The 12,407-nt window shown below is 31.0% G+C and overlaps 1 protein-coding gene across 2 annotated transcripts in view; it reads right to left on the bottom strand.

The window, feature by feature from the left end:
- Positions 1-12,407, bottom strand: part of LOC107454469 (corticotropin-releasing hormone receptor 2) — a 152,473-nt gene that overhangs the window by 33,692 nt on the left and 106,374 nt on the right. For both annotated transcript variants that reach the window (XM_016071676.4, XM_016071677.4), the window contains exons 4-5: positions 8,036-8,154; positions 6,648-6,777 (exon numbers count right to left, since the gene is read on the bottom strand). In XM_016071676.4, coding sequence (XP_015927162.1) covers positions 6,648-6,777; positions 8,036-8,154 — 249 coding nt within the window. The remainder of the gene's footprint in view (positions 1-6,647; positions 6,778-8,035; positions 8,155-12,407) is intronic.

The following is a 12,407-nucleotide window of genomic DNA, read 5'->3' as shown; positions in this document are numbered from 1 at the left end:
TTTAATGGTCGTGACGTAATAGTATTTGATTCGGTTATTTGAAACATAATAATGAAACCTAATAAAGAAGCTACTAGAACTATTTCAAAATATAAAAAAATATATAATTTTTATGGTATCATGAATAAGAATATTGTATTTAATAATATTATAAAAAGAAAATTTTAAGATATAAAGTTTCTAAGCAAGGAAATCAAAAAACTTTCGGTAATAAATTTATCTTAAAAAACTTGAAAAGTTACAAAAAAGTTGCTTTTAAATTATGTTTCTTTTTTATAACGTGCGTTGTGTTCAATAGTACTTAAATTAGCACTCATCGGAAATAGAGTTTCACTTGTAAGCATGTTTAACTTGCAAAAAAACATGATTAGATATAAAAAATAGCATTAATAACAACTTGTTTGCTTTTGATGCTAATTTTGAAACATTTTGTAATTAAAAAAAAATTTAAACATTTCTTTTAAGTTTTTTCCCTATTATTAAAAATACATATTCTTATTATAATTTGAAAAATTATATCTAAGGTTAGAAAAAATTTAATTTAACGTTCCACCTCATAATTTTTAAAGCCATTTTGTTATCGGAATATAAAAGTTTTTTGAGTCAATGTAACTGACAAAATCAAAAAAAAAAAAGGTAAAGTTCTTTCCGGGACAGATGTAAATTAGTTTCATTTAAGAAAGTGATGAAATTTCATCGATTGTTTAGTTTTTCATAAACAACTAGCTGTTTTCAAAACAATCTGCTATTAGTAATTTACGAAGTCTTTGACAAAGGAAATAGTTTTTTAAAAAATAAAATAACTTATACTCACACATGAAAAAATAACTTGATTTTTTCACAATGTTACAAAATATATAATAATTTCAATTGAAATTTAGGATATTTTTAAGGCAATTTCAAATTAATATTTAATATGAAACTATTTTTTACTTAAACTTGTTTTACTCCAACTATTGTGCGTTTTTTCTCGTTGTTTTTTTCAATTATTACACTCTGAATAATCAAGTTTTATTTCTTCCTCACACCTTTTTAATAATAGGTCTTAAAAAATATTTGTAAATGATAAAAAAAGTAATAAAATTTAAGGCTCTTTTTTAAGTAATGGAATAACAAACCACCATTTTTTATAATTCTCAAATTAATTGTAACCCCATCCTGTTTATTTTATTTCGTTTTATAACCGGTGTTGAACCCAATTCTGACTTAACGACTGTCAATTCTCAGCTCTGTAGCCTTGTAATTTTGGAACTCAATCCAGAAGACAAGGGAACTCTTGGATCAAGAGTTGGAATAAACTAGCCTTCATGGGGGACTTTTTGATGGAACTAACCCGCATTTGCGTTACAGGGAGTGTAAAACCTCCCATGGTTAGTCCTACGACGAGGGGACTATAACCTATCCACCTATCCTATGATCCGTCTATCATAAAATATATTTTATGCTAGCTCTGTGGTTGGTGCGAGCCGGGTGCAGATTTCGTGCTGAACAGCCAATGCAGGAATTTGAACCAAGGTCCTCTTGTGTCCTATTTATTTGGACAGACTGAAAACATCAAAACTTGTTTGATTGCATGAGAAAACGATGAGATGGATGCGATTGTTTGTAAAATCTCCAAGTTTCCACTGGTTGCAAAATGGCTTTCATGTTTTTCATGCTACCTTACTCACTAGGGATTTTATTTCATTTTATAACCGCAGTTGAACAGCCGACTCAATCCTGAGTTTAAGACTACCAGTATTCAACTCCGTAGCCTCGTAATTTGAACCCAATCCTGAAGACAAGGAAACTCCTGATCAAGTATTGGGAGATATTTACCTTCGTGGAGGACTTTTTGATGGAACTAACCGTATTGGTGTTACATAGAGAAGAAAAACACGAAAACTTCTCCTGGATAGCCTCAGGGGGACTATCACCCATGATCTGCCTTCCACTGAGGATTTTTTATGTCAGTATTGAGGTCGGTGTGAGACTGGTGCTGATATCGTACCGACCAGTCGTTTCTGGGATTCGATAACGGTTCACCTCATTGGTAGATGAGCGTTCTATCCCCTGAAACTCAGTGGCGTGACAGCCCATAGAGGGCCAAGGCCTACTGTGCCCATCTCAGTTTTCTTGACCTTGGGCTCTGGGGTGCAGGAGCAGATGTTCCGGTCAGGTGGTCAGTCGAACGCGGAACCCCCAGTGTTTAGTTCCCAAGCATGCTTGGTACTCATTTATCGACCCACTGAAGGGATGGAAGGCTGAGTCAACCTTGCCCGGCCCGAGGATCGAACCAGGGACCTGTGGCACGACAGCGCGAAGCGCTAACGCTCAGCCAGCGGGCGTCGTTCTATCCCCTGAACCAACCTAAATAATGATTCGGCATATCATGTTAACGAAGCCGTGGTGGTTCAGGGGATATACTCAGGTTCGAATCCCTGTAGTGGCTGGTTGCTTCTGGCTCGCACCAATCGCAATGCTGATGTAAAATATTTTCAGTAGTAGTGGGTTAGAACCCCCTTGCCGTCGGACTAAGCGTAAGAGGTTTTCGTGGTTTTTCTCTCTCCATGTAACGCAAATGCAGGTTAGTTGTCAAAAAGTGCTCCACGAAGACAATTTTGTCCTAATGCTTCATCCAGGAATTCCCTTGTCTTCTGGATTGGGTTTAAAGTTACAAGGCTGCAGAATAAAACATTAGCTAGTCGTAACCTCCGAATTAGGTCAGCCGTTCAATGTTGGTTGTAATATAATTTACGTTGACAAGCTACGAAACCGTTTTCGAATTTTCCTTGATTAAATATCAGTTTACAAACAATAATTTATAATAAAATTGGTTTAAAATAACTACAGCCAAGAGTAACAGCCACGACTTTTATGTTCCGAATCTGGTAATGATTCCAAAACATTGATATTAAAGGCCGGCACTACAGAGCATCTTGTACATGAAAACAGGCATTGGTTATTCTTATTTACTTGTAAATATCAATAAAAATAAACAAATAAATAGGATTTTTTAGAATCCATTCCACATATGAAACATAAAAGCCACTAACTCTAAGTAATAATTATTTTCAACAAATTGTATTATACACATAAAGGATTGAAACTAATTATTAATGAAGGAAAATACGAAAACGTTATCGTATCATGTTAACGTAAAATGCCGGATCTCCAAAGAGGTAAGTAGCATGAAAAACATAAAAAGATGCTTGGTTTCTGAAGAAAATTCAACTTTCTAATAATCGCCTTAGACATCAAGGCGATTATTAGAACGTCTAAGACTTAAGCTCTAAGGTTTAGAGCGTCTCTCTGTTTCCTCAAGTAATCAAACAGGCTTTGATGTTTTCAGTCTAGCATTTTACTGTATTGATTCGTTAAATTTTGATAGCATATTTTTTTACGTTTTTTCCGAATCCAATGGTACTTCTTACTTATGAGACTTCGTTTTTGACATGAATTCTAAAAATATACATTATTAGTTGTCATTACAGAGAAATTACCTTGTGAAATAATCATCAACAATTCAGAGGCAAAAATCTTAAATTAAAATAATAATAATTTATCTTATTGAATACTTTAATATTTATATTTTTATTCGAGGTTTTAAAAAGATTTTAGATTCCGTTATTAAGAATTGAGTACATATTTCTAAGAATTTTCATATGAGAAATATAATAAGCAGAGCATTAAATAGTTAACGACGACAGCACAGAACTAGTGAGACAAGCAGCTCAGAGTTTTCAGAATGTTCTAAACACGGATACAGTTAACTGAAGTAAACAATGTGATAATTTATGTTACAAAAGTGCAAAAGTGTTTCATTAAATGTTAAAGTGATAATTTACTACAGATTGATTTTCATCTCAAAACCTTTTACTTTGAACTGTCGTTGTGAAGGACTGGGGTTCGATCCTCAGTGGCGGTTTGATGCCAACCCAGCTTCAGATCGATATTCTATCTGGGAACTAAGGGCGGTCAGTGCGCGATGATGATCGCTTTTCCACAATCATACTAATGTTTGTAAAATTGTGGAGTGAATCTCAGGCCTAACCAACAAGCTGCTGTGGGAACGCTTTACTTTTTTTAAATCTTTTATTTAGAATAGTTATTTTAAGCACGTTGTATTCTTACAAATAAAATATTACAATAAAATAAAATATTGTAAGGGAAATTATATTTTAAAAATTAGATACATTTTACTATTGAGAAATTCTACCATGTACTGAATATTGTATTTGCAGACTTTAAAGCATAAAACGCAGTTAAGAAAATTTGCGTAGATCTAATAATTTTTGTGAGCGTAATTCTTGGAGTCATTTACATTTACTATAATTTTTAGAAATTTATTTATTTTTTTAAAATTAAAAACTAGCTGTTACGAATGTAGAAACCAGTTTTTATTTTTTAAGAAAGTTATTGTAAATTGGAGTATGTGTAAATTGATACCAAGACTTATTTCATTTTATTTTATAACCGTCGTTGAACTGCTGACCTAATTTTTGGGTTTACAACTTCTAATGTTCAATTCCGTAGTAATGTAATTTTGAGCCCAATCCAGAAGACAGGGGAACTCCTGGATCAAATATTAGAGAAAAGTAGCCTTCGTGTAGGACTTTTCGATGAAACTAACCGGCATTTGCGTTACATGAAGAAGAAGACCACGAGAACCTCCCACGGACAGCCTGACGGCAAAGGGACTCTAACCTATGGTCCGTCTACGACTGAGGATATTTCACGTCAGCACTGTGATCGGTGCAAGCCGGATGCGGATTTGTATGTACCAGCCATCGCTGAGATTCTAACCCGGTTCACCTCATTGGAAAGTGAACGCTTTATGCCCTGAGCCATCGTGGCTCTACAAAGATTTATTTAAAATTTGAATGGCTAAATTTTTAAAAAAAATTAGTTATATGCTTTGAACTAGTGCAAATGTAAAACTCCTAAAATGTAGAATCGCATAATTTTTTGTGATAATAACTTAATAAAATATTAGTTTTCTAATACTAAAAGATTTATAATGTTTTAGTTGATTAAAATATTATGTAGCATCAACACAAACGTTTGAAATTAGGAATCAAAGTATTATAAGAGGAAAGCAAAGATTTCAATTATTTATTTCAAGCAGAAAAATGTAGAAGGGAAATTTTTGTGTGATATCGGGCAATGATTGCAAAGAAATGATGCGTAGAAAAATTACTTCTACAAATAATTGTTTTACTACATCAGCACATTAAAACAGTATTCAAACATTTTTATTTAAAAAATGCTCTTAATAGTATTAATAATAATATGCAACAATACGTATGTGATTAGAGTTTTCAATGCAACAAACGAATATTCAATGAATTATTAATATTGTATACGGTAATCAAGTATTTGCAAATTCAACCCTTCTTCAACAATTAGTTTAATTTAATAACAATATTGGGTGAAGTAAAATAATGAAGTACTTGCTGTGCTAATTTAAAGTACTTCAGAGAAATTGAAATTCAAATATAGTGTGTCATTTAACTATTAAAACTAATGTTTACACATTGTATTTACCTTATATTTAGCTGATTAATAAGTAATAAGTCAGCAAAAAGTCACTTAGTTTTTTACCTAGACTTTTTTTTAAACTAATAATTATTCTTTGTTTATGATAATAAACCTATAACAATTTTTATATTTACTTACAAATAACACTGGGGAACAATTTTTTTTTGTTTAATGTTGCATGAGATTTTTTTAACAGATCTTAGATACTTTCGTATCGCTGATTTTCAAACCTATGATTTCTCACTCCAAGCCATAGATTTTCTTTTAAAAGGACATTTTTAGATTATTTTTTGTCGAAGTGTACAAATTTAAAAATGTTATACTGGCTATGGAGTCACTTAAACGTTGGGACAATTTTCTAGGATAGTTAAGGGATATCATCATGATTAAAACTGCCTAGGAACCCGTGATTGGAAATGTCACACGCCGCTAGAGGCCTTTCTTATTATGAATTGTTTCAGCATGTGCTTTTGAACAAGTCATAATAAAGAAGCTGTCTCAGCCGCGTTTGACGACACTTCCGGACATGGGTTCCTATGCAATTTTATGTATGATGTATATCGGTTTCCTCTAGAAGATTGTAGCAACATTCATGCTACACCCTGCTATATGTAACTCTTTTAAACTTGTAGATTACTACAAAAATAGACTAAAAATTTCATTAAAAAAATCTGTAGCGTTAGGAGCAATACTAATTTCAAATTTGAAATCCCCACACACGAGGCAAGATTAAATTTTTGCATAAATGCAACAAACAATTCATTTCCCACTGTAATTAGTAAAAGAGTAAAATTGCCCAGACATAGAACTAACCCCCATACATCTTTTCAACTGTCCCGCTGTACTGGCGCAATTGCAGCAAATAAGTGACAATCCGTGGGCAGATTTATATGAAGAAAATTGCCTTCAAATTGCAGATGTTGTATGACCTTTGATCACATTTAAAATTATTTTCTGTCCATGACACGACACCAACCAACCAACCATTAGTAAAAGAGTAATATCTTTTTACTGATAACTTCGATTTTTAATTCATGAGTAATTAAGAAAATAATTACGTTCAGTTAATAATTAAATTTGTTATCAATTGTATTAGACTGAGCAAAATTAGTATTGTTTGAATATACCTCATTTCTGAAGAGTCCTTCCATGGCTGGGGATATACCAGGTAATGAAATGGCTATCATCATGAAAGCGTGGAGTATGAGAGATAAAACTAAATTCTGATGAACTCGAACTCTGGAGCAATAAAGTGTTCTGTCGGAAAGAAAATGATAAGGATAAGAATTATAACAAATACTTGAAAATAAATATCATGAATATGACTGAATATTACAGCATATGCATGGTAATTATACATTACTAAAAGGAGAATTCTTAAAACTTCACCTGAAAGTTACGGTCAAGCACCGGTAATTCTGATTTTCTGGAGCAATTCATCTATCACCAATTACAGTTATAGACTATTCCGCGAAAATTTTTTTCATTTTAGTTATATTTTGCTTTTTAATGATTCTGTTTGCGATTATAAAATACTTAAAAAAATATTAATCAATACTGTGCAACATGCGAAATAATAGGTTTGGGTTCCCATTAATGATTTCTACCATTGTGTTACTACTGTTTGATTCAAAACCTTTTCTATATTTCGTGTAAAGTTTTAAAATAGAGCTTCAGCATTTGATCATCAAATTGATTTGATTTGATGAGCAGTATTTTTGGAGATATTCTTACCACTGCGCAAAGGTGCTGTAATTGAAAAATTTACTTTCAGAAGTTTAAAAAGAACATTTTTTAAAAATTTCAATGGTTCAAGTGGTGGCTATTTCCTTCAATATGCATGGTAATTAAATTTATAGAATTTCGGAAACTGATAGATACAAGGTGCCAGTAAACGGCAGCACCCAAAACCCTCAGAAAGGAATCAATTTGAGAAAGCGATTCTAAAGCTGCACCTCTCTTCTACACCATCCCTCCGTTCGAATCGAACTTTACTCATTCTAATTGTTTAATTAAGATTACGATTAAGATTACGCCATGTGGTAATTTTATATGCATAATAAGGATAAATATCTATTAATAGATGCATGTAAGATCTTTAAAAAAGTAATAATTTTTTAAAGGATTCTGTATTTAGTACAGAAGTACAGTTCTGTGGCATCTTAGATCTTCATTATAACTTTTTGAAGCCATGAAGAAAATTCCATACCCCGCTAACATTTGTCTATATTTGTAAGACGGGAACTTTTATGAATATTTGATATTCTTAGAATATTATAAAATTAAGCAACACTTATGCAATTTTAAAAAATATTTTTTTATAGGGTTAAGCATGATGCAATCGAGAATAGTTTGATTTGAAAATAATCAATAATAAAACAGATTACATCATATTACCTGTCTAGACATTACTATTAGATGCAACTTTGAATAAAAAAACATTTTCTTTTTGCTTGAGTTATTGTCAGAAATTTGCATACATAATTTTCATAAAAGCTAACAAAAAAGTAGGTACCTGAAAAACCAGAAAATGAAGATAGTGACCAACAGTGATGCTAATGAAATGATGGAGATGATTAAGATGATGTAGCTAATGGTTATAGGAGAAATTTGATGTCTATCTTCTATGTCTATCTGCAAAATAATAGAAAAACTAGATTACTTTTTTTTGTTCATTATTACATGATGGGCAAATTGGGGAAATGTCAGAGAAAAGGAAACGAATTGTGGTTTCGAACCGCTGAAAGCTCAAAGAGGAAACGATTATAGATACAATAGACATCGATAATTTGATTTCTCTTGAATTTTTTTTTATTGACTACAAATTTAAAGTTTATTTAATAATTAAGTTTTTTCCTACTTCTTTATTTTTGGTCTGTTTCGGTTAGAAAACTGTAACGATATCTAAAGTAAAAGTTAAATAAACAAATAAAATATTGATACATAAATAAAAGTTAATAAATAAAAAATTAATAAATGAAAAATTAATAAATAAAAAATTAATAAATAAAAAATTAATAAATAAAGAAAAATAAAAATTAATAATTAAAAAATTAATAAATAAAAATTAATTAATAAAAAATTAATAAACAAAAAATTAATAAATAAATAAGCCAAGATTATGGAAGAAGATAACTGAAGAAGTGAGGCAGGGAACGAGCATGAATGATATTCAGAGTCCTTGCTTTTCATTTTTATTGCCGAATCACAGCGAAGAAATCATTAAGTTATCGCTAAGAAAAGGTGCAACCTCTTTCCTTCCTTCTTGGCTTGCAATTCTGATTTCTATTTGCACACTTTTTCACAGTAGTAAAACTAAACTTCATGATACATAAATAAATGTCATTAATAATAAGCTAAATTTTAAAATCTGTACGATATCAAAAAACTAAGCCTACAATGGAGCAGGATCAAATCTTAGAACAGAAGAATGAAAATTATTATGGAAGTAGCAATGAAAACAGGAAAATGATGCAAAAAATAACATGGGATAATACCTGATACTTTTTCAAACTGAAATTTAAAAAAATATTAGTCGAAAAAAGAAAATCAAGAAAAGAGCAGGAGTGGTATTTAGTGTCCTTGCTCTTCATTTTTATTGCTGATTCATAATTAATACGTCATTTAATTAACTTGAAGCATTATAACCTCTTTCCTATCTCTATGGATGCAATATTGCTCTCTCTCGTATGCCTGTTTAGGCAGAGGGGTGCGATTGTTCTTATTTTCTAGTGGCGCCATCTATGGGCAAGAATTCAACTTCTGCCACAACCATACGTCACACCCGTTTATAGGGCGAACCCATTCATACATCCATTCATTCATCCACCAATCGTAATTTCGATCTGAATCAGAGAACGATTGATCTCCAAGCCAGTACCCCCAGAGGTATTGATTTGTTATGGGGACATGGAGGACTTTACGACACGTCAGATTTAACGTGCCATTTACTTACACTGGGAGTCTTCGGCCTGCGGGGATCGAACCCATGAACTCTCGGACATGGACCCAGCGCCCTACCGACCAGGCTATCCCAGCCTACTGGTACACTTTTTTACAGTAATAAAATTTATACGTCATGAGACATAACGAAATATCATAAATAATATGTTAAATTTTTTAAATCTGCGAGATAACAAGAAATTAAGTCTGCAATGGAACAGAATTGAATGTTACTAGAGAAAAATGAAAATTATTATGGAAGTAGAAATTATGGAAAAGTTATTTTCCATAATTATTATTATGAAAAAGAAAAGTGATGCAAATAAATAATATAGCATATTATTTGATACATTTTCAAACTGAAATTAAAAATTCAAGTTCTTGCTAATTCTAATTTTGGGTATTTTGCTTACGTTTACTGTTCCCTTTGAGAATGGATTAAAAAATTTCGACTGAACTTATATGGAAATGATTTCTACAGGAATGGTATATAGTATGAATTAAATATCAATGAAATGAACATTTTACAAAATGTGGAATATCTATATTCTATATCTATGTAGAATATCTATGTATTTTATCATACGGCATGAAATAACCATCACAGAATATACAGTGCGCAAAATAAAAAACGGACCACCCTGAATAACTTTTGATATAATAATCGCATCTTCATGTTCTAGGATTCAATCTTAATGGTTCGAAGGGAAGAACTTAAATAGGCAAAGTAATTATTGCAGATGATATTTTAAGTTACGAAATCAGTCACAAAAACGTACTTTCTCTAAATAAACATACCACAAACCAGAATCGGATTTTTGACCTCCAAAATACAGGGAATAGTCAAAATCAGGGAAATATGGTCTCAATAGTTTGGTCAGGAGAACTGTCTTAAGTTTGGATTTATTTAACTATTGCATTTATTTAACTTTTTGCGTATTTTATCATACTTCAAGAACTTTTTAAGTGAGCTGAAAAATTTTGCCCACAATTGTAAATTTCGTTTATCCAAAGACAATTCCGCACAAAATTTAACTCTTTTAAGAAATATTTATTATTTTATCTAATAATAAACGAAAAAATTAGGAATCGTAAATAGTCAAAATTTTACATCATTTCAAAGAATTTAATTTTGAATGATAAAATACAAAATTTGAGCGAAATCGTTCGAATAGTTCCTGAGAAAACGAGTTTTAAATGTAAAACATTTTTAAAATTCTGTTTCTCAGAAGCTATTAGACCGATTTCACTCAAATTTTGTATTTTATCATTTACATTTGCAGTTTTTTAAATGGCGTAAAAAATTTTATACCTTACAATTCAAAAGCTTTTCGTTTATTAAAAAATAAAACAATAAAAAATAATAAATATTTATTAAAAGTTAAATTTTGCATGGGATTGTTTTCGGCTAAACAAATTTTACAATTATGTGCAACATTTTTTAATTCGCTTAAAAAGTTGTTAAACTTTGATGAAATACGCAAAAAGTAAAATTAACATTCTGAGGCTCAAACTTTGGACCGCTCTCCTGACCTAACCATTGAGAACATATTTCCCAGATTACGGCTTACCACTATATTTTGGGGGTCAAAAATCCGGATCTGTCGTAAAAAAAAGATGTGTTTATGCAGAGAAAGTATGTTTTGTGGCTGATTTCGTAACTTAAAATATCGTCTGAAATAATTAATTAGCGTATTTGTCACCTCCTCCAACCATTAAGATTGAGTCCCAGAATGTACAAATCCGTTCATTAGAACAAAAGTTATTCAGGGTGATCCGTTTATTTTTTTGGCACTGTACATGCAGACATACCTATGAACAGGGTCGAACATTCCATTAGGTAAACATAGGCAACCACCAAGAGGCGTCAGAGAATAGGGCAGTAAACTCTTGTCTATGGTTAATTTTTGTAATCAATTTAAGTAACCAATTTTGTTATTTAACATATATATAGTTTGGATGGCTGCCTGTGACCTAAGAAATAACAAAAATTCAAAATTCCAGTAAAGTAGTTTTGATTGCTAAAGTATAAATAGCTATATAGTGTTTCGAAGTTTGTTTTCATTCAAATAAAACATATATGATGTTCAAGAGATGAGAAATGATTGGATGGATGTCTTATTATTTTTATTCCTTTATTAGAATTCCTTCATACATTCCTTCAGGAATTTTCAATCATTTAATAATTATAATTTTTATTAAATTCAGTTGATTTTAATTATTACCAAAGATTAAGAGATAAAAAGTAATGTTGCGTAAATGAAAAATAATTGTGAATTTTAAATTAAAGTGAGTTTTGGTTATAGTTAACACATTCGAAGTCGATTTCGCATTTTTAATAGTTCAATTTTTAAAAATTGCTGTCATCAGTACAAACATTTAAAGCTCACAACTTTTGCATCTCGAAAAGTCTGCTGATAAACTAAGGTTATATTTAATAATATTCATAGCTAGCAGAAAAAATTTACTAAGTGGTTGTGATTTTTAGAACAATGTACAGTGAGCAAAAAATAAACATATCTACAGTGGAAACATATTTTGAGTTTTTTTTTATTGTAATACAATGAAGAAAATCAAAATTCTGAGAGAGATCATTCATTATACGACTAGTGAACTGGGAAAATAAATTGTAACCAAAAGCATGCAAAACAAAATGGCGGATATAGCATACTATAAAAAAAGCTGGATCAAATTACGGTAAAAAGTACCTACCCACATCTTCCGTAACATCAATTTTACCGTAAAATTTTATACCGTATATTTTGAATTAATGATTATTTAACTACGGTGGTTCAGTGATTTTACAATAAATATTACTGAAAAAATTACGGTATATCAAATATTTTGTTCCGTTTATGATAAAAACAGATGTTACGGTAAAAAGTATCAGTACCTTGGTTGCCCGTACTTATTAATGTGACCTGATCCTAAATTTTTTTACTAAA

This window comes from Parasteatoda tepidariorum, chromosome 2 (assembly GCF_982258835.1).
Source record: "Parasteatoda tepidariorum strain Cologne lab strain chromosome 2, Ptep-v5.0, whole genome shotgun sequence".
Lineage (NCBI taxonomy): Eukaryota > Metazoa > Arthropoda > Arachnida > Araneae > Theridiidae > Parasteatoda > Parasteatoda tepidariorum.
This window is presented reverse-complemented; position numbering and strand designations above follow the sequence as displayed.